Below are 27,710 nucleotides of genomic sequence, written 5' to 3' on the forward strand. Positions count from 1 at the left end.
TTTGTGTATTCTTACATGGCTGAGTTCAGTTGGCCTGGTTGGAGTTTTCTGCATTCACTTAGCTTTTTTTTGTGGATGAAATCACATATAAACAAAAGTAACATTCTCGTTGTATTCAAATTACAGTCAAACTGCAGTCAGTCCCCGGGTTACGAATATCTGACTTACATACAACTCATAGTTAACGTGCTGTCCTTCGTAAAGCCTATTATATTAAAAACTCGAGGTACGTACAGTGGTTTATAATAAATGGGAGCGACTTTGCGATGCACATCAAAATGTTATTATTACTGTATTATTACCTTAAAGATGTTTTAGTGCATCTGGAAGTGTTTCTTTAATGTTTCTTATGCATAGAAAGGTACACTACATATTATATACTAAGACAAACATTTGACTAACTGACGTTAGATATGAACTGTACCCAACTGTTAAACCTTATGTACAAATTTGACTTAAATACAGATTTAGGAATGGAACTCATTCGTAACCCGGAAACTGCCCATATCTCCTAATACATCGATTGCATTGAAACAAATTTGCGTTTTTAAAACAAGGCTTAGAACTGACTATATAAATAAGTACATATCTTGGGGAAAAGGGTTAACTTTTTGTCAAAGAGTTATTGACGTCTCTTTTTCTTCACATGACTTACATTATGTTACTGAAAAGTCCAAATGATCACAGAATATTTTCTTTATAGGAAACTACATTCTGCATTATGTGGCATCACAACCCAAGCTGGCTCCCTTTGTCATCCAAGCTCTTGTTCAAGTCATTGCTAAAATAACTAAGTTGGGGTGGTTTGAGGTTCAGAAAGACCAGTTTATCTTCAGAGAAATTATTGCTGATGTGAAAAAGTTTCTACAGGTAAGAAGGTCTTATTACATTATTGGGACATCACTAGTTGCTTTTTTAGTTTAGAATACTACTACTTATAAAGCTCTGTAATCTGATGTGTAGCAACCAGTACCATATTAATTATGATTTATTATTCATTCTCAGGTCATTTATCTTTTATTGTAAGTAAATAAGGATCATGCTGTTATAGAGTTCTGTAACTTCCAAACCAGAAGAATGCAAAGTATAATGTTTTCTAATTTAAAAAATATATGCTCTTCTTTTGTGATATGTATCTATTTATGTACTACATATATATAAAACATGTATAATGCTTTTCATATATTATCTAATTCAATCCTCCTTTTAATCCTGTGAAATGGATTTCATTTTGTCAGTGAGAAAACAGGCTTAGAAAGGTCAAGTAGTCTCCATAAAGTCACATAGTGACCTAGTAAAATATAGAGCTAGCACTTCAACAAGCCTTCTACCTTTAAGATAGACATATTTAAAATTTTTGTACTGTACCACTTTGACTGTATCAATTTTTCAAGAATGTTTTTCAACCTAACTGATTGAAGTTATGTGCATTTTTAACATTTAAGTTACACAAATTCAGGTATTTGGACTCTGGAAAAAAAAAAGGCAAGAGGAAATTAAATTGTGCTAGCAATTCCACTTGCCATTTCACACAGTAATTGTGTGGGGGTGAGTGTGAGGTGGAAAATCTAAATCTGCTGTTGGTTCCTGTGTGCTTTCTTCTTGATAACCGTGCCCTATCCAGTGTAATTCAAATATTTAAATACCCTTTTTTCCCTACAAACACTGTTACTAATTACAAGACACTACCTTAGCTAGTGTTTAGCTGAAGGAACAGTAATCTGTGACAGTTCTAGAAGAAAAACTGACGGTGTTGGATTAATTGAGAGATGGTTCAGTATTGGTTTATTAGCAGTTAGGGGTAATTATCACTTTGAAATTTTACTTCTTAGTAACTTTAAAATTTAACCACTGTTTAAGATATAATTCTATCATATAGTTCCATACTGAAAACTTCAGAATATGAAATACTAGACTCTTTTGTTCATGTTATTAAATCGCTGGTTAACAAATATTCCCAGGAATAAGTGCATTTCTTAGCCCTGAGGAGATCGGCGTACAGTGAGGCAGAGGGATAGTTTGTTATGAGGCTGATGAGCTCTTACTTTAGAGTTGTGCTTGTAATTTTGGCTAACACGGTAGCTTCCCCCTCATATCTATAGAGTTGCTATGAGTCAGAATCATCTAGATGACAATGGGTTTTTCGTTTGGTTTCATATCATTTACTAAGATTCCACACAATTTATCAAGAATCGTTAGCAGCTGGCAGAGCCAACATGGCACTATAGACAGAAGCACTATGCTGTTCCTCTGCAGCAAAGACCCAAAAAACTAAGTAAAACAGATACAGACATCAGTCCTGAAACCATAAGCATCAAATGAAGGAATAAAGAACTTGATCAAGTAGGGTCTTAAACGCTAGCAAGTGGCCATCTAAGATGCATCAATTGGTCTCAGCCCACCTAGATCAAAGGAGAATGAAGAACACCAAGGACACAAGGTAATTACGAGCCGAAGAGGCAGAAAGGGCCACATAAACCAGAGACTACATCAGCCTGAGACCAGAAGAACTAGATGGTGCCCGGCTACAACTGATGACTGCCCTGACAGGGAACACAACGGAGAACCCCTGAGGGAGCAGGAGAACAGTGGGATGCAGACCCCAAATTCTCATAAAAACACCAGACTTAATTGTCTGACTGAGACTAGAATGACCCCAGTGGTCATGGCCCCCAGACCTTCTATTGGCCCAGGACAGGAGCATTCCCAAAGCCAACTCTTCAGACAGGGATTGGACTGGACAATGGGTTGGAGAGGGATGCTGGTGAGGAGTGAGCTTCTTGGATCAGGTGGACACTTAAGACTATGCTGGCATCTCCTGCCTGAAGGGGAGATGAGACGGTAGAGGCAGTCAGAAGCTGACGAGATGGACACAAAAAGAGAGAGTGGCGGGAGGGAGTAGCTGTCTCATTAGGGGGAGAGCAATTGGGAGTATGTAGCAAGGTGTACATAAGTTTTCGTGAGAGACTGACATGATTTGTAAACTTTCACTTAAAGCACAATTAAAAAAAAAAAAAACTTGATCAAGTACCAAATGGAACAAGAAACTGACAAAGAACAGAGAATGAGGAGAGCTAAGGAGTGGAGGTCCCCTACCAGCTAATGTGGCACAGATTTGCCATCTTGGATTATAGCCACTAAGGAATGCAGACAGGGAGTACAGGAAGGCAACTTCACAGAGCTCCGAACAAGAGACAGAGCACCCGGTAACTAGGGATACAGGCTTTCTCAACCCCTACCCTTCTTCCCTGTTTGTGGCCTACACCGCTTTCCAACGGGTCATGGTCACTCAGTCGGAGAGACATTGACTCGCTGCCTCCTGGATTCACCATCTTTGACCTTAGCCACCAAGGACCATGGACAAGGAGTATGGGAAGGCAGCTTCAAGGAGCTCTGAACAAGAGACAGAGCACTTGGCAACCAGGGATGCATGCTTTCCCATCCCCACCCTTCTTCCCGCTACGTGGCCTCTACCACTTTCCAGCGGGTCACAGTCGCTTGGCCGGAGAGATGCCAGCGAACTGCCACTCGGGTCTGCCCTGCTCTTACTGGCTGGCCCTTTCAGTGCTGTTTTTCTGTTTGTTGTTGTTTTGGTTTATTTTTTTTTGTTTGTTTTTTGGTTATTTTTTGTTGCTTCTTTCTTCCTTCGTTTCCTTTCTCCTGCCCAGCTAGCCCTGTGTGCTGTTCTCCCCTTCCTGATGGGCTGTGATTTTTTTTGTTCTGTTTATTTTCTCTCTCTCTCCTTTCCTTTCTCCCACCCACCCAGCCCTGTGCACTGCCTCTGAACCTTCTTGAGGAGCTGAGCTGCACTGCTGAGCCGGAGATCACGGTGCACTGCCTCCCCAAATCTATGTTGCTATCACTGACTGAATCTGTCAGTCCCTTATAATTAATTTTTTATTCACTTTTTTTTTTGTTTTTTCTTCACTCTCTCCCTTCCTTCCTTCCCTTTCTCCCACTCACCTAGCTCTGTGTGCCCCTCCTGCCCTTGGCAGGCTGTGCTGTAACACTCGACTGGAGAGCCTCTGGCACGTGGCCCTTCCAGGTCTGCGCCACTCCCACAGGTCAGCTCCCTCAGCTCCATATTTTCAATTTTTCTTTCTTTCCCCTTCTCCCTCCCACCTAGGCCCTGCAGTGCCTCCACCCCTTCCTGACGGGCTGTGCCTGATTGGATAGATATCACCTCGCTGCCACCTCAATTCTGTCCTGCCCCCAAAGGCCGGCTCCCCCACCACTATATATTTTTTTAATTTGTTTGTTGGTTGGTTTCATCTTTTCCTTCCCCTCTTTCCTTTTCTTTCCCCTGCCCACCTAGCCCCGTGAGCTTCCCATGCTCCTTCTTGACAGGCCGAGCACAACGCTCAGCTAGAGAGCCACTGGCACGTGGCTGCACCAGGTCTGCCATGCCCCTACCTGCCAAATCCTAACGCTCCACCATTTTATTTCCTTCTTTTTTCCTTCTGTTTTTTGCTTTTGTTTTTCTTCCTTCTCTTCTTTCACTTACCCACATAGCTCCACACATTACATCCTCTCCCTTCTGTGTTGCCTATCCGTGCCATGTGCCCAGCATCCCTGAGTGGCACAGATGTAGTTCTTTGGACCCCGCCCTGCACTGCCCACCAGTACCAACTGTTGGCTGCAAACTACTCATCCCCACCCCTCCATACCCGCTGGACCCACCCTGCTGCACCATAGCTGAGTGACTGGCTCTGCCCACCTAGACAAGGTGGTAGAAGTATTGTGTCCACAGGTGAACAAGCAACAAAACACATCTAGCCTGCCTGCCCAGACATAATCAAATAAAACAAAAAAGCAGGATGAAACAAACAAATCTACAATCAGTAAAAAAAAAATTCTTGACTGACCTAGAAAAAAAAAAAAACCAAAAACTCACTGCTGTCGAGTCGATTCCAACTCATAGCAACCCTGTAGGACAGAGTAGGACTGCCCTGTAGAGTTTCCAAGGAGCACCTGGCGGATTCGAACTGCCGACCTTTTGGTTAGCAGCCATAGCACTTAACCACTACACCACCAGGCTTTCCGCATCCTAGAGATAGCAGACAATATCAAAACATATATTAAAAAAGGATAGGATGGCTTCAGAAAGCATCCAAAATAAAAACACCAGAATACCTTATGGTAGAAGAAAAGACACAGGAACAACCTGATAGGGAATTCAAAACTGAAGTAGTCAGGGCTCTCCAAGAGATGAAGGAAAATGAAGATAAAAATAACGAAGAAAATAGAGAAAATCATGGAAAATACAGACAAAATCAAGGAAAACAAAGCAATGGAAGAATTCAGGAAAATAATACAGGAACAAAATGTCAAACAACTAGAAATCAAAAACAGCAATTAGAAATTCAAAAGATAAACAAGATTTCAAAAATGGACAGTGCAATAGAAAGTTTCAGAAGCAAATTTGAAAAAATGAAAGATCAACGAAATTGAAGATAAATCCTTGAATACCACTTAATTTGAGGAAAAATCAGAGGAAAAAATGAGGAAAAATGAAGAAACCCTGACAATGATGTGGGATACAGTCAAGAGCAAAAATTTGCATGTTATCAGAGTTCCAGAAGAGGGGGAGAAAACGGAAAATACGGAGAGAACCACTGAAGATATGCTAACAGAAAACTTCCCTAATATCATGAAACACAAAAAGTCGACCATCCAAGAAGCCCAGTGAACCCCATATAGGATAGACCTCAAAAGAAAATCACCAAGACATGTCATAATCACACTCGCTAAAACTAAAGACAAAGAATCCTGAGAGCAGCTTGAGAAAAACAAAGAGTCACATACCAAAGGGAAACAATAAGCCTAAACTGTAATTGCTTGGCAGAAACCATGCAGGCAAGGAGGCAATGGATAAAATCTTGAAAGAAAAAAACTGCCAACCAAGAATAATGTATTCTGCAAAACTCTTGCTCAAATATGATGGTGAAATTAGGACATTTCCAGATAAACAGAAATTAAGGGAATATGTAAAAACCAAACTTAAGAGAATGATTAAAGGGAGTCCTTCAGTTAGAGAACCAACAACCTAAGTCTAGACGCAAGACAGCATCAGCCAGGTAACAACCTAGGTAATGAACTCTCAAGAATAAAACAAAACAAAGATTTACAACAGGGAGCCAGAGAGATCAATCTGTAAATGACAATAACATCAGAACAATAAAAAAGGGAATAAATTATGGCAGAGGGGGCCGAGGCGATATCAAATAATAAGACTGGTTTAAACTTAGGAAGATGGGGTAAATTTCAAGGTAACCACAAAAAAAGTTAACATACCTGCTTACCAGGATAAAGAAGGAATACATAAAGTCTCAGTAAACACAAAACCTTCAAAAACAAAAGAAACAAACAAAAAATCCACAAACAAAAGGAATTTAGCGCAGAAGAGTAAGAACAAAGAGAATGTCAGTCCACTAAAAAAAAAAAAAAAAAAAGCGCTACAAAATGATAGCAGTATACTCCTACCTATCAATCACAGTGAACATAAATGGCTTAAATGTACCCATAAAGAGACAGAGAATGACAGAATGGATTAGAAAAAACAGAAACCATCAATATGCTGTCTACAAGAGACACATCTTAGAAACAAAGTCACAAATATCTTAAAAATCAAAGGATGCAAAAAAATACATCAAGCAAATAGCCACCAAAAAAGAACCGAAGTGACAATACTAATCTCAAATAAAATAGATTTTAAAACAAAATCCACCATAAAAGATGAGGAAGGACATCATATGTAATGATTAAAGGGACAGTCCACCAAGAGGACATAAGCATAATAAATATTTACGCACCCAGTGACAGGGCTCCAAAATACATAAACTCTAACAGCACTGAAAAGAGAAATTGACAGTTCCACAATGATAGTAGGAGACTTCAGCACACCACTCACAGTAAAAGACAAAACGTCTAGAATGAAACTCAGCAAAGATACAGAAGATATAAAGGCCACAATCATCCAACTTGACTGACCTCATAGACATGTAGAACACTGCACCCAACAGCACAAAGTACACATTCTTTCCAGTGCACATGGAACATTCTCCAGAATAGACCACATCTTTAGGCCACAAAGCAACCCTCAACAAAATCCAAAACATCAAGATAATACAAAGCATCTTCTCTGATCACAGCACCATAGAAGTAGAAATTAGTAACAGGGAGAGCAAGGAAAAAAATCAGATACATGGAAGCTGAATAATACTTTGCTTAAAAACTACTAAAAAAAAAAAAAAAAAAAACCACTGGGTAATAGAAGAAATAAAAAATGAATCAAAAAATTCCTAGCATCAAATGAAAATGAAAACACATGAAACCATAACCTCTGGGACACAGCAAAGGCAGTGCTTAAAGGTCAATTTATAGGCACAGATGTACATATCAAAAAAGAAGAAAGGGACAAAATCAAAACATGAGCTACACAACTGGAACAAATAGAGAACAGCAAAAGAATCCCACAGCCACCAGAAGACATAATAAAGACCAGAGCAGAAATAAATGAAATAGAGAATAGAAAAACAATAGAAAGAATCAACAAAACCAAAAATTGGTTTTTTGAAAAGATCAACAAAATTGACAAACCATTGGCCAAATTGACAGAAGAAAAACAGGACAGGATGCAAATAACCCAAATAAGAAATGAAATGGAGAACATTGTAGGAGGGAAAGATTAGTCCAAAGGACTAATGGACCACAACTACCAGAACCTCCACAGGACTGAGTCCAGCAAAACTGGATGGTGTCCAGCTTCCACCGCCAACTGTTCTGACAGGGATCACAATAGAGGGTCCTAGACAGACCTGGAGAAAAATGTAAAACAAAATTCTAACTCATAACAAAAAGACCAGACTTACTGGCCTTTACAGAGACTGAAGAAACCCCTAGAGTATGGCCCCATGTACCCTTTTAATTTAGTACTGAAATAACACCTGAAACTAACCTTTCAGGCAAAGATTAGGCAGGCCCGTAAAACAAAAGGAGACTATACCGGACACACCAGCCCTGAGGCAACAATGGGAAAGCAGGAGGGGACAGGAAAGCTGGTAAAGGGGAACCCAGGTTCGAGAAGGGGAAAGTGTTGACATGTTGTGGGATTGGCAACCAGTTTCACAAAACAATATGTGTATTGTTTAATGCGAAACTAATTTGTTCTGTAAACCTTCATCTAAAGTACAATAAGAAAAATAAATTAAGGAAAACCATATTTAAAAAAAAGTCATTAGCGCAGACAAAATTAGACCTTGGAGTTCTTTTAAAGTAAAATCAAGATCGAACACTGAACACGCACGCAGCACGCAGCATGGAGTACAATAATTCTTGTTGGCTAACATTTCTCAAGCTCCTTTCTCAGTGGCGTTAAGTTCGGTTTACGCTGAGTTCATGTCCTCTGTTAGCTTTCGTCAGTTTGGAAGGCCAGAAGAAACAAGATATTTTATCTTCTAAGTTTATTGTAGTGTCATCACAAAATATTTAGCACTTGCTTTCTGGGTATATGACTTGACCTAACCTTGAGTCATGAGAAAGCAATTGCCTTTAATGTTCTTCTGCTCTAAAATAGTACCACATGGCTCCTTTGGGCATTAGCAGCTTCTGTGAGTTTTGCCCTAAAAATTATTTCAAGGTTTGTTAAATCTTTACTGACTCAGAGTTTGTGCATCTTCTTTCCTGTGTTACTGCAGCGAGATACAGAGCTTGAGTCAGAGTGTAAATCAACATGGTGCTTCCTTCGACCAAGACTTGCTACAGCAACAACAAAAAGAATGCTAGCTGACCTAAACAGTGTGTTTAGTGACCTAGCTGTTTTATATCCTGGTGCAGGCTCCATATCTTGTCACTGATCAGTAACAAACCTTTCTCAGATTAGAATCAAGTTTGCAGCCCACCAGTGGGTTCATGGTGCAGCAGCTGGTCAGTGAGCATACTTGGAGTAGCGCTGATTTAGTGTATATAGGATGGATGCTTCAGGGAGTAGGAAATTTGTAGCTCACTTCAGATACCCAGACTGTCTTAACCAGCTATAAAGTCTTAAAGTGCAAAAATTCTTGGATGTGTCTTTTCTTCATTTTTTGTCCTAAGATAATTTGAATTTAATTACACGTGGTTGCTCAATGTTAGTGCAATTCTGTGATACTTAGAAGGAATGATCAACTGTAAAATTAAGATTTGAAAAGTGTGTCATCTGTACTAGTGATTTTTTTATGATTGTACTATAATTGGGTGTTGCATTTATTGTTTCCATACTTCCGGTGTGATTTTGCAATAGGGTAATTTGTTAGTAATGTGCATGTAAAATATGGATTTTGATTTGAAGGAAGTTTTCGAGACTAAATTGGGAGTTGACTAAAAACATTATAGATGTTATGAGAATGTATATACTGTATTGTCATGTATTTACCCCAGTGCGTTGGGTACTTTAGATGCCTTCATTAAAGGTAACTAATAAATGCATGAAGACCCTGGTAGCATACTGATTAAGAGTTTGCCTGCTAACCAAAAGGTCAGCAGTTTGAATCCACCAGGTGCTCCTTGGAAACCCTATGGAGCAGTTCTACTCTGTCCTATAGGGTTGCTATGAGTCGGAATCAGTTCTACAGCAATGGGTTAATAAATGCATACACATGCACTATTAAATAATATTAAAAGGACCTAAGTGATATTAGATCCAGAGATTTGAATTTGTTACTAAGCTACTTATTAATTATAGCTATGTCAGTACCCTTCAAGACAATTATAGAACTAAAAAGCATTTTTTGCTCATTCTTGATTATATGAAAAATATTAAATGCAACTCTTGAATTTTGAAGCTTAGTTTATTGTAAGTCCAAGGTGCCAAAAACATTTTGAAGAGTATCATGCAGTTCTAAGGTAGATGGGCTTTTCCCTACTCAACTTTGTGTACATAAATTTATTTTCAAAACACGAGCTTGATATTCTTTGTTTGTAGAACTCATAGTCATTTTCCATATTTTAATAGATATATTATTAATTAAATGTGATGCTTGAATATATCATTATTTGGAAACATTGCCTGATTTATTCATAAAGAACCAATCATAATTCTCCACTTATGCTAAACTTGGTTATTTTCTCCAAAGGGTACTGTAGAACACTGCATAATAGGAGTAATAATCCTTTCAGAGTTGACGCAGGAAATGAACCTGGTAAGCATTTTCATCTAATGGGACTTAAGGTTTATTTAAGAAATGCTATTCATTTGCTGGTTTTATTCGTGGCAAAATGTACAGTGTTCTTTATGTGGCATAAAACTGAATAACCAGTAGTGTTTATTTTTTAGGTCTATTGGGTGGGTTATTACATATTAGAACACTTTTGTTGTTATTGAAAGTATCAGCAGTAGAATAAAGTACTACAAAGAACAGGGAATTAGACATGGTCCTTGCTCCATGGACAGTTGGATAATTGTCCTTTTATCCTCTGTATAGATTGTAACGTACTAACCATAAGAAACAAATTATATGGATGAATGGACACACGGAGCCTGGGGTGTGAAAGGAAAGGGGGAGAGCGCTGACATGTTGCAGAGATTTCAACTAATGTCACGAAGCAATTTGTGTATAAATTTTTGAATGAGAAACTAATTTGTACTGTAAACTTTTACCTAAAACACAATAAAATTTAAAAAAATTATATGGAAAAGAGAAACAAACCTTTATTTGCTTACAAATAAAAGACAAGCAGTTTGGTGAATTGTTTCTCAACATTGGTTACACAGCAGGACTCATCAAAAAGCAGGCCACTTGGTACTTTGCCTCTTGTTCATATGGGTTTTCCCCCTGTACAAGAACGGTTCTCAGAAGCTATACCTCCCTGCCATAGTCCTTTTGAGAGCTCCGCAGCTGAGCACATCATCACCTCCTCCTGTTTACTTTTGCACTTAACATGGTTATAAACAGAAGCGAAAGCAGAAGTTGGTTCTGTATGGAATAATTTTATAAAAAATAGGTAATGTAGTATTTAAATTTTAAAATTGTCATCCTGAATGGTATGTTTTTGGTGTGTTTGTGCGTGTATGTTTGTGTGTGTATGCAGACACATTCATATATACAGTCAGTCCTCATTCCCAGGAATCTGTATTTGGAAGTGAGCTTAGTTGCTAAAAATGTATTTGTAAACCCAAAGTCAGTACATTTGTAGTCGTTCATGGACATGTACAGAGCTGCAAAAGGGTTGAGTTGCCTGATGTGTATGTTTCCAGCTACTGCTGAAGGAAGTGACCCTCTGCCTTCTTGTTTCAGCTCTCATGATGTTAACAAGCGTCCTTTTTGAGGTCTTGTTAGTGCCACAATTTTTGTCTTTTTGTGCTTTTGTTGGTGATTTCACCATTTAAAATGTCCCCCAAGCATAGTGCTGAAGTGCTGTCTAGGTTTCTTAAGTGCAAGAAGTCTGTAATAGTTGAATAGGCATATGTATACCCATGTTACTTGCAACATCACTAACAGTAGCCAAAAGGCGGAAGCAACTTAAGTGCCCATCAACAGATGAATGGATTAACAAACTGTGCTACATACACACAATGGAATACTACACAACAATAAAGAATAATGACAAATCCGTGAAACATCTGACAACATGGGTAAATCTGGAGAGCATTATGCTGAGTGAATAAGTCAATAGGAAAAGGACAAATACTGTATCAGATTGCTATTATAAAGTAACAACAAAAGGTTTATGGACAGGAAAATAAAAATTCTTTGATGGTAACCAGGGATGTGAGGGGGAGGGAGGGAAAATTACCAAAGACAGAGTAGACACACGTTAATATTGGTGAAGGGAAAGGCAGTACACAGTATGAGAGAAGTCAACATAACATGACCAAGGCAAGATAGGACACTGAGAGGCATGCAGGAATAAAGGACAACTCTGCTAACTACTATAGCATAGACAGTCCTGCAGCAATAGTATTAACAAACAGTAGTCTACAAATGGATATGTAGAAATACTAGCAGATGAGGGAGGGGGTAAGGGAGTATATCCACCAGCAGATACAGATTTGGTGGTGGCAATTTCTGAATACATGACTGTAGGTTCTCCTCATATTTTAATATGGACAATAGAACACACAAGTGGCATGGTCAGGAAAACCTCGGACATAACTAAACACCTCATGGAATGAAGTTCCCAGGCTCAAAAGCAAAAGACCATAGACTGGGTGACATCTACGTCAGTTGGCACAACGTTGTTCTTAAAGACAATGTTCTACATCCTACTTTGGTGAGTAGTGCCTGGGGTCTTAAAAACTTGAGAGCAGCCATCTAAGGTACAACTATCGGCCTCTTCTAATCTGGGGCAAAGGAGAGTGAAAAAAAACTAAAGACTCAAGGGAGCAGTTAGTCTACACCTTACACAACTCTGAGACCAGAAGAACTAGATGGTGCCTGGCTAGCACTACCTACCACTCTGACTGAGATTACAACAGAGGGTCACGGACAGAGTGGGAGAAAAATGTAGAACAAAAGATCAAATTCACAAAAAAGACCAGACTTACTGGCCTTACAAAGACTGGAGAAACTCCTGAGGTTATGGTCCCTTCACTCCCTTCTAACTCAAAACTGAAGCCACTCTCGAAGTTCACCTTTCGGCCAAAGATTATGCAGGCCTGTAAAACAAACAATAACACACGTGAGGAATGTGCTTCTTAGATGGTCAATACCTGCCCAAAAATAAAGACTAGAAGGTGAGAAGGGACAGGAAAACTGGACGAATGGAACTGGGGAGCCCCAGGGTGGAAAGGGAAAGGGGGAGAGTGCTGACATAATGCAAGCATTGCACCAATGTACAAAACAATTTGCTTATAAATTTTTGAATGAGAAACTAGTTTGCTCTGTAAACTTTCACCTGAAGCGCGCGCACGCACACACACACACACACACAAAAGTCTATGATGTACCTTATGGAGAAATTGTGTTAGATAAGCTTTGTTCAGGCATGAGTTATAGTACTCTTGACTGAGTTCAGTGTTAATGAATCAACAGTTTATATTCAATAAAGTGTTTTTAATCCGAACTACTCATAAAAGAAGGCTGTGCATTGATCAGTTATCAAAAATGTGACCAGAGGCTCACAGGAACCTAACCCCATATTTCCCCTAAGAGCAGTGATGCTCAGTATTTGTTAATTCAGTGTTATAGAACATAACTACTGTAAATAATGAGACTTGGCTATGTATATATATGGAAGGCATGCATACCTCTTTTCCAGCTCCTTTTGGAGTGACAATGTAGTTCTTGTGCATTTAAATGAAAGAAAAAAAAAATCTAAAATAACCCTTTTCCACTTCTATCCAATCAGGAATTAGGAAATATTTCTAAAGATATAAGAAGAACTTCGAAAACTTAATGTGATCTCTTATTTAACCATGGCCATTACCTCCCCAACCCTTCCGCCCTTGAGTATGTGAAGATTTCTCTGCAGTTTGTATGCATGTATCTGTGTATGTATGTACGTGTGTACCTCTCTCTCCAGGACTGGTGGTTGTATGTGGAACATAGGTACTATGTTGGCAGGGATGTTATGACAGGAACCTTGGCTAGAAACACTGGTGCCTGCTTATTTTAATCCTACTAGACTCTAAATATGAAGAACTGTAGCTTTTTAGAGATATATATATTTAAAATAATCTTAGTGTGAAAATTTGACCTCATAAAAGCAAAGAAAATAATAATTCCCATGTACTCATCACCCAGCTTTTACAATCGTCAACTTTTTGCCAATTTTAAGACTAGCAGTTTTATTCATTTCCTACTTCACAGCATAATAGGCTGCCCTGGTGGTGCCGTTTTGCTGTGTTTATATTGTTACTGAAACACAGCTAGGTAATACGGAGTTCTTAATAAAGGTGTAGTTTTTAGAGAGCAATCAAGAACTTTTTTTTTTTAATAAACCGTCTTAAGCTTACAGAAAAGTTGCAAGTATAATACAAAGAAGATTTTTGCTTTTTTTTTTCCTCAAGAATTTGATACTAAGCTGTTGAAATGATTCCCTACCACCCTGGAATACTTCAGTGTGTATTTGGTACATTCAAGGACATTGTCCTACATAACCACAATACAACCACTGAAATCAGGAAATTCACACTGACATACTAATACCATCTAATCCTCAGACCCCAACCAAATTTTACCAGTTAGTCCCCCAAATGTCCTTAATAGCAGAAGGAACCCGTTTAGAATCCATCATGTCTTAAGTCTCTTTCAATCTGGAAAAATTCCTCCATCTTTTTTTTTTACTTTCGTGGGCTTGATACTTGTGAAGATTATAGGTCAATTGTTTTGTAAACTGTCCCTCCATTTGGGATTGTCTGATGTTTCCTCATTATTAGATTCAGACTTTGCATACTATTTGTCAGGAATATCACAGACATGACATGTAGCCTTCTCAGTGCATCCTGTCATACGTGCATGATTTGATTTGCCACATTACTTTGATCACTTGATTAAAATGGTCTGTGCTAGCCCTCTCCATTGCAGATTTATTCTTTTCCTCTTTGTAATTATTGACTATTTTGTGGTGAGGTACGTAAGATCCTGAAAAAGCCCATTCCTCATCAGACTTTCAGTTTATTCTTTATATCAGTATGGATTCCTGGTTTGCTATTTTTTTTTTTATTTAATAGGTTATAATTTGTTACTAATATCATTTATTTCAATACTTAAATTTCCCCAGATTTGGCCAGTAAGAGCCCTTTCAAGCTGGCTTCTGTGTAGATTTGACATTTTCTCACTACTCTTTGGATGCTGTCTTTCTTCCTGGCACTGCATGGTGTTCCAGGCTTATCTTGTATATTACCAAGTGCCTTTTAAAAAAAGCTCCAAGGGCTGAAGTGTGACTTAGGCTTCGTAAGGTAAAAAATAAATGATTTCTCCAGAGACATGTTAATGCTTATTCTGGTCCTACTTTACTCTGATTTGGTCTGAACTGTAGCTTTTTAAAATATATATATATTTTAAAATAATTTTAGTATGAAAATTTAACCTCATAAAAGCAAAGAGAATAGTATAATGGTATAATAGTATAGGTGCTGTACATTTTACTCAGCCTAATTATAGAACATTCACAATTTCAACTAGCATTTATTAAGCACTTCTGAGCCAGGCAATAGAAATATCTGCATTGCATGAGGAAAATCAAATATTATGGTTGTCAGATGTGAGCCAGGTAAATTCATGTAATGTTAGTAACAGGATGTATGTAAGACAAAGATCTAAACTTGGGGTTTTCTGAAAGTAAAGAGTATTTAAGTTATTATGCTTTTTAAAAAGGTAAATCTACTGTTTCTTACATATACTCAATGTATAATCATCAAGAAGTAAAATATGTTTGTGTGATAGAGGTATAGGGATGCAGTACAAAATGGATACACAGTTCTGTTTCTCAAAAAAATGGATATCAAGAACAAAGTGGGAGGCCTCACTCTACCTGATTTTAGAACCTATTATACCACCACAGTAGTCAAAACAGACTGGTACTGGTACAACAACTGATACATAGACCAATGGAACAGAATTGAGAATCCAGACATAAATCCATCCACATATGAGCAGCTGATAATTGACAAAGGCCCAAAGTCAGTTAAATGGCAAAAAGACAGTCTCTTTAACAAATGGTGCTGGCATAACTGGATATCCATCTGCAAAAAAATGAAACAAGACCCATACCTCACTCCATGCACAAAAATGAGCTCAAAATGGATCAAAGACCTAAATATAAAATCTAAAATGATAAAGATCATGGAAGAAAAAATAGGGACAATGCTAGGAGCCCTAATACGTGGCATAAATAGTATATAAAACATTACTAACAATGCAGAAGGGAAACTACATAATTGGGAGCTCCTAAAAATCAAACACTTATGCTCATCAAAAGACTTCACCAAAAGAATAAAAAGATTACGTACAGACTGGGAAAAGGTTTTTAGCTGTGACATTTCCAGTCAGCGTCTGATCTCTAAAATCTACCTGATATTGCAAAGTCTCAACTACAAAAAGACAAATAACCCAATTAAAAAATGGGCAAAAGATATGAACAGGTACTTCACTAAAGAAGACATTCACATAGCTAATAGATACATGAGGAAATGTTCATGATCATTAGCTATTAGAGAAATGCAAATCAAAACTACAATGAGGTTTCATTTCACTCCAACAAGGCTGGCATTAATCCAAAAAACACAAAATAATAAATGTTGGAGAGGCTGTGGAGAGATTGGAACACTTACACAGCGCTGGTGGGAATGTCAAATGGTACAATGACTTTGGAAATAGATTTGGTGCTTCCTTAAAAAGCTAGAACTAGATCTACCATACAATCCAGCAATCCTACTCCTTGGAATATGTCCTAGAGAAATAAGAGGCTTTACACAAACAGATATGTGCACACCTATGTTCATTGCAGCGCTGTTTACAATAGCAAAAAGATGGAAGCAACCAAAGTGTCCATCAGCAGATGAATGGATAAATAAATTATGGTGTATTCACATAATATTATTTTGACTATATTATATTTTAGGTTAGAGGCACAAAAGCTAGTCTTAGTAAATTTATTTTTAAGAATTAGTTATCATTAGCTAAGAAAATATTCAAGATGAATATTGATGATATAATAAATTAGACGTCTAATTATTTATAATTTGTCTTACTTTCTTTTCAGAATACCAAAGATATATGAACCAATGACATGGTGTATATAGAAATATCTTTTTCATATAGAAAAATTTTTCTGTAATTCAGTTTGCTGATAGGGATTCACAGGAAGTTGGAATTCGAAGATTATTTCAGAGGTTACTCATTTTACATGTAGATCCTCAGGATCAGAGAAGTTGTTACTTGCCGAATATGAAATAAGATGCATGGATCAGGAATTGATAGTCTTATTATCTAGAGGGTCAGTGAAAAAGAGGGAGACCCCCAAGGAGATGGATTGACACACTGGCTGGAAGAATGGGCTCAAACATAACAACAATTGTGAGGATTGCACAGGACTGGGCAGTGTTTCGTTCTGTTGGACACAGGGTTGCTTTGACTCCACAGCACCTAACAACAACAACAACAAAAATTATCTACTTGTTATTTTCTAATCTGTATTTATGTTTCCTCTGAAACTGTAATTAATCTGGCTTTTAATTTTGGCATCAGTATGGTTTGTAAGTGGAGCCCTGATGGTGCAGTGGTTAAGAACGCAACTTTTAACCAAAAGGTCAGCAGTTCAAATCCACCAGGTACTCCTTGGAAACCCTGTGAGGCAGGTCTGCTCTGTCCTGTGGGGCTGCTATGAGCTGGAATAAGGTCAACGACAGTGGATTTTTTATGGTTTGTAGAAGGAGCACGGAATTAAAACAATCCAGAAACTTGGATTCTAACCCTAGCTCTGCCATTAACTCTTTAATAGCCTTGAATAGGTCACTTCCTTGGTGGGTTTTTAAAAGCTCTTTTAGTTCAATACTTTATGACTCTTTAATCGTTACTTCCGTTCCTTTTCTAATTCCATAAATTTTTGCTTTACTCCTTGGTAGGTGTAGTTAAACTAATTCATCTTGATCTTTTTAGATTGACTATTCTAGATCTTCAGGAAAACACAGGAAAATAGCTACTTCATTTCGTGACACTTCTCTCAAAGACATTCTAGTGCTAGCATGCTCTCTTCTAAAAGAGGTAAGTTATTTAATAGTACATTATCCAGTGGGTTTTTTATCCTAGTTAGTATTTAGAAAATTTTCAGAGTTTCAAAAGAATTTCAAATAGATTTTCTTTCCTCTATTTTGCTGTCCGAAGAGATGTTGTAGACAATCTTGACTTAAGTGTATTAGATTTGCACAAATCTAGAAGTTCCAAAAATTTCTTTTAGTTACTCGGGATCTGATAAAGTAAAATCCCAAAGGAATTTAGTAACTTATCTCTAGGTAGTAGTTCATGATCTTCCTGCTGTAGGTTCTTTATTACAGAAGCTAACTGAGTCTTCTTTTATCTGTCCTGTCCATATTTTTCTAGAGTGTAGATGAACAGTGAAATGGAAGTAAGTTTTTGTTATTTATCAGCTATCAAACTTAATTCATAGTTGAGCCAAGATTGTTGACTTCAGTAATACATTTGGACACATTTTCCCATTTATAACTTAGCTCCCTTTTGAACATTAAGGATAGCATAATTCATGATTATGTTTTGTCTTCTTGTATAATATAGTGACTTCATCATGCTGCTCAAGCTTGTTAATTGGCCTAGTACAACATTTCCCAAAATACGTTCCTCTAAGTTCCATTAAGCACTAGTTTCTGGGGTCTTAATGATATTAGGTAAGCAAAAGTGTTTCATTGTCAAATAAGTTTAAAAAACAAACTGAGGTAAGTAGATTTCTTTTCTGAAGGACTTATCAAAATCTTTAATATACTAAAGATTATTGTGAATTGCCAAGAGACTGATGGAATAGTTTTGAGTAGAAAACAATTTGTGAAACACAGGTAAGCTATGCTAAAAAAAACTATTTAAAAAATATTTTATTTTTATTCACTTATTTCATAGGGTTGCTATGAGTTGGAATCGACTTGACGGCAGTGGGTATTTCAGTTCTTTGGTACATGATAACTGTTAAACTAGGTCAGACCGAAAGACCCTCTATTATCTTGAAAAGGAGCCCTGGTATTGCAGTGTTTAAGCACTTGGTTGCTAACCGAAAGGTTGACGGTTCGAATCCACCATCTGTTCCATGGGAGAAAGATAGGATGGTGTAATTATAAAGATTATAGCCTTGGAAACCCATGGGGGCAGTTCTACTCTGTCCTGTAGGGTTGCTGTGAATCAGAATCAACTCGATGGCAGTGGATTTTTTATTATCTTAAAAAAAAATTTATTATGGAAAATCTTAACATACAGAAAAGTGGGCAGAATAGTATAGTGAAACCCCCTTGTACCCATCAACAAATTAAACAGCTAAAAACTTATGGTCAGTCTTGTTTCATCGCTGCCCCTACCTCCTCACTTTATTTCTTTTTGTATTACTCTTAAAGCAGAACCCCAAACTTTGTATCATTTCTTCCATAAATATTTCACTGTGTATCTTTAAAAGATATCGTCTTTTCTGGTTGTGTGGAGGTGGACATTTTTAGGGGTCAAGATTGCGCCCCAGAAGCTTTGAGTGTCCTCCCACATTCAGACAGCTCTGGGAGCCTCTGTTAGCTGAATATGAATCTTTTATGCATGAAGTTATAGCTTAGCTTTTCTTGAAGAAAATTTATATTTTCAACTTGTTCCACACAGCTTTTGAGCTAATGAATGCCATATGTTTACACTATTGTGCTATTTAAAGTATTTGTTGTAAAGCTCCAATTTTAGAGGGTGACCTGCAATTTAAGGTTAATCATAAATGTTTTTATTCTCATTTCACAAAATTAAAATAGAAAATAGTCTGTTATAGAAGTTTGTGGATTGTGATTTTACCTTTTTTTCCTAATGTATGCAACAAAACTTTGTAAACTCTTTTTGCTAATTTTAATTTGGCATTGAAGAGTTATTGAAGTTATGTGACGTGAAAAATTTGTTTATTGACTTGTTTCATAAGGCTTTATTTGACTTTGAACTTTTTTTCAGGTATTGGCCAAACCTTTAAATCTGCAGGATCAGTGTCAACAAAATCTTGTAATGCAGGTCTTGAAACTGGTCCTCAACTGCCTTAACTTTGACTTCATTGGCAGTTCAGCAGATGAGTCTGCAGATGATCTCTGCACAGTGCAGATTCCAACAACCTGGAGAACAAGTAAGAAAAAAGTTTAACGTGAATGATGGTCAACGTAAGAGGCTCACAGTGAAGCAATACAATTCCCCTAGGCACAATTGTCTCCTGTTTTTTGCTAGACAATCAAAAAAACCTCAAAAGGATTTAAACCCAAAGTAGTTGCTGATAGCCAGTTTTGAAATCTATTTTCCCCTATTTATATCTAGTAACTTTCATATTTCGAATTTGGAAAAAAGAGAAGACAGAACTCTAGAGCTGGGGGAAAGCAGGTGTGGGAGGGGAAATCAGGTATTCTGTTTTGAAACCCTCAGATAAACAGTGGGAGATGATATAACAGTTGAGAAGAGATAGCGCCATTTTTTTACGATTATAAAGAAAATAGAATAACTGACTTAGCAGAGCAGAGTTGCAATTTACTTCTTTACGGAGAGGGATACCAAGAAAAAGCAAGCTGATTTGCCTCCATATACCCCTGAAAAACGGTGGCACTAGAGTACCCCTGAAGTCAGGGGTGAAAAAGTCTGTATGCTATATAGTTAACTTCCCCAGAATTTTCTGTACAGTCTTTGCAGTGAGGTGACTGCCCTTCCCTCCCCACCTTCTTTCTCGCTTCCCACTAGCTTCCCAAGACCAGGGCTTTTTTCCTTAAAAAATTAAACTGCACAGGCTTCATATTCAGGGATACCAGAGATGGAGCACCAGAGATTTCATGAAAACCTTTCTAATATGGAAATCAAATACTAATGCCAACGATAAAGAGGGACTTAGTGTTCTTTGTCTTAACTGTAGTGGTGGATACACAAATCAGCACATGCAATGCAATTGCATAGAACTAAATACACACACACATGCAAATGCATACGTGTAAAACTGGGAAATCTAAGTAAGATCAGTGGATTGTATCATTGTCAGCTTCCTGGTTGTGATATTGTGCTGTATATTATCATTGAGGGAAAATTGGGTAAAGGGCAGATGGGGGTCTCTGTACTTTTTGCAACTGTGTATGAAGTTGTAATTACCTCAAAAAGTTTAATTTAAAAAAAGGCATACTTTAGTATCCCCAGGGAGATAAAAGGTAATACATCCTGAAATTAGAACAGGAAATTGTTTTAAAAAGAAATATTCAGAGAATGTTACACATTTAAAAGACAGTAACCAAAATAAAATATTCAGTGAAGATTTGGAAGAAAAAGTTAAGGAAATCTCCCAGAAAGTAGAACCAAGTTCAAAGAGATGTTGGGTAGGAGAAAAAAATATGTAAGAAAATTAGAAAATGAAACTAGGAGGTCTGACGTGACTGGAAGGAGTTCTAAAAAGAGATGACAGAAAACAAGAAAATTTGCAAACAAATAATACAAAGTTTTCAGCACTGAAGACATAAATTTTCAGATTGAAAGGTCCCACCAAGTACTCAGCATAATGAATAAAAAAAGTTACACACTAAGCCTCGTAATCATGGCATTTGAGAATAGCAAAGATAAAGAGAAGATTCAAAAATATTCTAGAAGGAAAACATTAAGTCACTTACAAAATATGTAATAAAATGGCATTACACTTCTCAACAACAGCGCTAGAAGACAATGCAGTAATATCCTGAGATTTCTGAGAGAAAATAATTTTTAAACTAGACCCAGATTATCAAGATAGAATAGACATTTTTGAACGTGCAATCTCTCCCAAAATTTACCCCAAGTACCTGTTCTCAGGAAGCTACTTGGTGTACAAGCCATGAAAGTGGAAGATGTGAAATCTGGGGAAATGGACTGCCTGAGAATTGATTTAACCCCAAATTGTGACATAGCGGATAGATTTTATGAGAGAGAATGGATTGTAGAGAGAGTAGTGGATGTTGTAAGCTATAATGTTGTATGTCATATGCTATAATGGGAATTCAGCTGTTGTGTAAAGTAAAACAATCAAATCAAGAATAATACAGCATTGTTATTTGGAAACATGGAGATAAATGTAGCTAAAAAAGTTGAAAGGTGGCTGGAATGGGGTAGGGTCAGCTATATTTTTACTATAAACTTTTCATTACTGTTGACTTTTTGGTACTATTTAATTTTTAAACAATGTTTATGTTACTCTAAGACAAGTGAAAATAGAAGATTCTCCGAGCAAGAACTATAGATGCTACATAGAAATGTGGAACGTCTTAGCTAGTTAATTTTTCTCTCTCTCTTATTTCGTCTTTCAAAAGAAAATACCTAGAAATTAAAAATTGGCCTACCTGAAAAGAGTGACCACGTGCAGAAGTCTTGGAGTTCTTGCTTTATGTGATATCTTACTATGTTATAATCACTGCAAGAAAAAGTCCCTTGTGAATTACAAGTAACCGTATTAGGGGGAAAATTTTTTTTTTTTTTTTTTTTCAGTTTTCCTGGAACCAGAAACATTGGATCTTTTCTTCAATTTGTATCATTCATTTCCACCACTACTATCTCAGTTAGTAAGTAAAAATCATTCATTACTTCATTAAAAAGTATCTGCCTAATTGAAGTAAGGGGTGGTATATACTTACTTAAAAAAAAATTCTAATTATATACATACTTGATTGGGTTTTTCCACATGTTTAGTGATTACTTCTCACAAAAAATTCTTAAGTCTCCTGCGATGTATATTGTTTAAACTATTTGTCAGATTATATTTATAGTCAACAGTTCATTCCATTTCACAGTTGAGCCCAGAACCAATAACTGTTGATTTAGCCCCTGCCCAGAGCCAGAACAAACTATCAGTCTCTGAGTATGTCTTCCTTCCTACCAGTCCCCATCCCTTTCTCTGGGCCTTAGTCTAGCATCTACCACCCATCAGCTCCTTCCCTTATCTTACCCTCTCCCTAAGTCTTTCTTCAACCCTGCCTGGCTCCATGTCTTAGACTTGACAGACAGCCCTCACCAGATCTCTGTGAATGAGAAGTGAAGTGGATCTACTCATTTGATTTTGTGCTCATTACATTATGATTCTGTAAGAAAAGAGCAACTCCAGTTGCTCATTTGTTTTTTGAATCAAATTCATGTTTAAAAAATTCTTGAAACTCTTTGGTTATGTAGAGACTGTGGGACTTACCTTTGTAGAATCTAAAACAGAGACCCGGCAAGATTTAAAAAAAAAAAAAAAAATTTAATGCCTTAAGTTTGCACAAGTAAAATTAGGGAATATTGCTGTTTGCTGAGGAAACATGTTCCAAATTTAAGGTACACAGGAGCAGTATATTTGTTTAGATATGTTATCTCCTAGAAAGGAAAAACAGGTTCAAAAAAATACCTCCCCTTTTTATTAAAAAAAAAGAAAAAAACGTGTCACTTTTTGAATCTAGAGTGTTAAGGTGCTGGTTTTCAGACTGGGTTTCACAGGGCACTGACATTCCAGGTGGTGCTGTAGGGCTCCAGCTTTCTGTCTTTTAGCCACCACAGTCTTGCTTTTAGTTGTTTAAAAACCATGGTTTCATATACAATTATGTTTTGGGACGAAACGAAAGTACCACTGCTTAAAATATAAAGTGTAAATAGCTGCTTTGAGAGAAAGTGGCATTTATTGACCAGGCCCTGTTATTTGGTGCTTATCGCATTTAATCTTCATAGTGGCCCTGTGAGGTAAGTATTATTTAAAAAAAAAAAACCAAACCCGTTGCCGTCGATTCTGACTCATAGCGACTCTATATAGAGGAGGAAACAGACCCAGGCTGGCTGAGTGACATCTCCCTGGTCAACAAAGTAAATATTGGAACTAAAATTCAAACCCAAGTCTTTTTGGCCGAGAGCTCTGACTATTTTTAATACATGAGTGGTTCCCAAACCTGCTTATCAGAATTGCTTAGGAAAGGCGTTTATTTTTACTTTTTGTTTCTAACACTAGGGGCTGTGTGTGGCAAACTGGAGAACGTTTAAAAAGGCATGCTCTGATTTTTTTTTTGTCAGTATTCTCACACTTGCCAAGAGAGCCAAACATTTTTCATATGTGAAATCTCCTATCTTAAATACCTAAATATTGACTCATTCCAATTAAAAAAGGTGGGCAAACAGACACATATGGACCAAAACAAAACATATATGGGTCAGTTTGGACTGAAAGTTGCCAGTTTGAGGGTTCTTGCAGTCAATGATCAGGCTGACTTCAATGGGTATCAGCAGTAGAATTAAAAACCCAAGTAGTGAGATTATCTGGTAAAATATTGAAGACGTTAGGAAGGCAACTATACCACAGATACTCTTTAGTAATTTATGGGGTATGTAATTCTTCTAGCAGCATTTTCTAAACTGTCCTTTAAGATATGAATGAATACCTGGGGAAAAAAAACCCATTGCCATCGAGTCGATTCTGACTCATAGTGACCCTGTAGGAGAGAGTAAACCTGCCCCGTAGAATTTCCAAGGAGCCCCTGGTGGAATCGAGCTGCTCACCTTTTGGTTAGCAGCTGTAGCACTTAACCACTACACCACCAGGGGTTTTTCTGTTTTTTTATATTAATAATAGTGTGGGTAAAATATTCTGTAACCACATAAGTTTGGGACAGGTTGGATTAAGTAAAGTTACAGAATTGTTTTCCCCTTGCAGGATTCCTCGGTGTATAACCTGCAGAGTTTCACAAACATATTCCACCACAAAACTGTATTTTCTTTTTGGTAGAAAATCAGGTTCAGTGGTTCTCAAACAGAGCTGGGCATCAGAATCGATTGGAAAGCCTTCTGCACATGCACTTGTCCAGGCGCTGCTCTGGCAGATTTGGTATATGAAAAAATATTGGAGGGAAATAACGCACAAATAGGAATTTTAGTGGTGGGGTGGAAGGGTGGTGGGTGGTGATGGTGGTTGATAATGTTTAGCTTTCATTATTTTTAGACTCTATAATGCTTTTTTATCATTGGAATTTTTTAATGTAAAGACTTGTATTCATTACATGTGGCCATAGATGCTTTTAAAATTGAAATAAATTTTGTTGTTGTTTTTAGGCACTTTCATGTTTAGTTCAGTTTGCTTCTACAAGAAGGTCCTTATTTAGCAGTCCTGAACGTGCCAAGTACCTTGGTAATTTAATTAAGGGAGTAAAAAGGATACTTGAAAACCCTCAGGTATTTATGAAGTAATTTAATTAATACTTAGCATATAGAAATACAGTTTATCTACCAAAAGGTGCATAATAAACTCAGCATGAGTTTATTATGATTCTGCAAGAGAATACAAAGTATCGTATTCATCTTCTTTACGTCTCATTTTTAACAGTTCTTTGGGCTGTTTTAAAAATGGATGTTAACCTGACAGACTTAGGTGTTCCCCCTCTTTATTTTTTCCATTCTTTTAGGTGAGTATAAAAAGAGTTCATATATCTTGTTATTATGTTTCGGGCTTTTACCATGGTATTGAATTTCTTCGCTTGCACTTCCTTAAGTTCTGAAGTGATTAATTCAGAGTTATATCCACCTTCTGAACTAGAAAACTTAATATAAATCTGAATGTTAATAATGGAAGAAGTGGCTTTAAATTATGAAAGAATGCCTTTTTGCCCTCTTGTGGACAAATAAGAATTTGTAGATTTTAAAGAGTACTCTCTACATTAAGGACAGAGCTTCTAAGGTAACACTCATCTCAGAGAATTGCAAAACCATTAGTAATGAGTGGTTTTGGATACCTAGATAAAAATTTTTTGTTCCACTTTCTATTTTGTTTTTGGTATAAAATATTTATAATTAAGTACAGATTTTAAAGGTTAAGGGATGGTTAAGGAGGTTTATCTAAGTCTCTTGGTTGATAACTTTTGGGGAGGCATATACTACTTTTACAGAAAGAAAATGTCCTTCCTCTAAAAAATGCTGGGTGTACTGCAAGCTATTCCCAGGAGCATTTAATGTGTTATCGTGTGTTTGTTTTATCTTTTCAGTGCTAGCATAGCTGTGAAATATACCTGTTTTCTGATAGCTGGGATTTTACCAATATACTTTAAAAATTTTAGTTGTTTGATTTACTGTCATCAACCAATACGGGGAGATAACATGCAAATGTCATATAATTCTCTTAAATGATTTTCCAATACTTTCAGGTTAATGTTTAATGGCTGCATAAGTTAGTTTGGATAGCCTATTAATTACTTTAGCCTAATAAACATGTACTAAAAGACTTTTTTATTAAAAGACTTTTGAGTACAAAATATCTTTCTGCAATTTGCCCTTAATAATTAGACACTATTTTATATGCTTTCATGGAGCTCATGTGAATGAAATTTCTTAGAACCTCTTTCTTTCAGTATTAATTCTGCTTCGTTCCAGATACAGTGCTTAGGGCAAAGTGCTCAGACTAGTAACACGTATGCCCTGTCTTCAGGTGCTTGCAGGCAACTAGGGGCGCCTTTCCTGATCTTTCCTTCTAACCTATCCTCTCCAGAGAGTTATTTCTATGTCTTGGAGATAATATCGTTAAACTTTCTGTTTTCCATTGTTTGACCGAGTCTTTATTTAGAGTTGGGGAGTTGCTTGAGGGTACAGTAACTGTAGGCTCTCAGTAAGTACTTGTTGAATTAGAAGAAATTTCTCTTAACTGTGTATACACACACGTACCATTTAACTTAGTCCAGTTAGTGCTGCTCTTTTCCAAGGTTTCAAGAGCCCATTTGTATTTTTTGTCTTAAATATTTTCTAAGTTGTCTTTTGACTTCTTTTTAAACCATAATACACACTCATACACACAGTTTTTGATGTAATGTAAGTCCCCAAACATTATAATTCAGTCATAATGGTGCAAAGTTTCATCCAAAGCCTCTGCTTTGAAGTCCCTGTTATTAATCATTAATGACAGCAATAAATCCAGCAGAAGTCACTTGTTTTTTTTTTTCATTGTTATCTACCCAGTGTTGCAAAGTACCATAAGTACTTGTGAAAACTGGGAGACTTAAGATACACTTGGAATTTTATTCATGGTATAATTGTTTTTTTTTTAGCTTGGTCTGTTTCTAAGTATGTTTAAAAACCTTTCTGTTTGTCTCATAATTTAGGGTTTGTCTGATCCAGGTAATTATCATGAATTTTGTCGATTTTTGGCTCGTTTAAAGACAAATTATCAGCTGGGAGAATTAGTTATGGTGAAGGAGTATCCTGAAGTTATCAGATTGATAGCTAATTTTACAATTACTAGCCTCCAGGTAAGTAAAAATGTGTAGTTTGTGTTAAACTATAGACACTTTTGAGGCAATTCCTTGGTATTGGTTGGTGGGAGGTTTTTTTTTTTAATGTCGGTTACTTTGAGTACTTTACAGAAATTTTCTTTGCAAAGTTTTAGGTAAAAAAGTTCATTGCAGTATTTATAAAGATTTAGAAACCACTTAAATATCTAATAATTGAAGAATGACTAAGAAGCTCTAATAAGTCTATGTAAAGAAATAAAAAAATATTTTTACAGGTTGTATTAACATGGAAAAATTCAGTTTATAAGTCTGGGAGAGAGGTTAGAAAACCATATTTTCTTCACATTGCCAACTCTGAAAAAAATGTTCATGAGAAGATGATGGTTTGAAGGAAGTACACTAACATTTTAATAGTGATCATTTCTGGGTCGTGGAATAAAGATTGTTTCATTATACTTTTTGCATTTATAAAATTTGCTATATTAAGTGTTCATTGCTTATAAAAACAAAAGAACTGTTAATTTTAAAACGAATGTGTCATTGTCTTGCCTCTGCAATTCTTAATCTAGGAAAACAGAATGTAATTTTAAGTAACTTTTGGTTTATTTCTTTGTAGCATTGGGAATTTGCTCCCAACAGTGTTCATTATTTATTAACTCTTTGGCAAAGGATGGTAGCATCAGTTCCTTTTGTGAAATCAACTGAACCCCATCTATTAGACACTTATGCACCCGAAATCACGAAGGCCTTTATCACTTCTCGGTTGGAATCTGTTGCCATAGTTGTGAGGTATTGAAAAATTAAATGTTTTATGTTTTAGTTTCGTCTTTTGTATTTT

At 36.8% G+C, this 27,710-nt stretch overlaps 1 protein-coding gene across 3 annotated transcripts in view; it reads left to right on the top strand.

Moving 5' to 3' along the window:
* RANBP17 (RAN binding protein 17) overlaps positions 1-27,710 on the top strand; it is a 384,409-nt gene that overhangs the window by 14,850 nt on the left and 341,849 nt on the right. For 2 of the 3 annotated variants that reach the window (XM_049874299.1, XM_049874301.1), the window contains exons 4-11: positions 704-870; positions 10,113-10,178; positions 17,580-17,684; positions 19,614-19,779; positions 22,134-22,207; positions 24,711-24,830; positions 26,744-26,890; positions 27,489-27,661. In XM_049874299.1, coding sequence (XP_049730256.1) covers positions 704-870; positions 10,113-10,178; positions 17,580-17,684; positions 19,614-19,779; positions 22,134-22,207; positions 24,711-24,830; positions 26,744-26,890; positions 27,489-27,661 — 1,018 coding nt within the window. The remainder of the gene's footprint in view (positions 1-703; positions 871-10,112; positions 10,179-17,579; positions 17,685-19,613; positions 19,780-22,133; positions 22,208-24,710; positions 24,831-26,743; positions 26,891-27,488; positions 27,662-27,710) is intronic. The other variant, XM_049874300.1, reaches the window with a different exon arrangement.

This window comes from Elephas maximus, chromosome 2 (assembly GCF_024166365.1).
Source record: "Elephas maximus indicus isolate mEleMax1 chromosome 2, mEleMax1 primary haplotype, whole genome shotgun sequence".
Lineage (NCBI taxonomy): Eukaryota > Metazoa > Chordata > Mammalia > Proboscidea > Elephantidae > Elephas > Elephas maximus.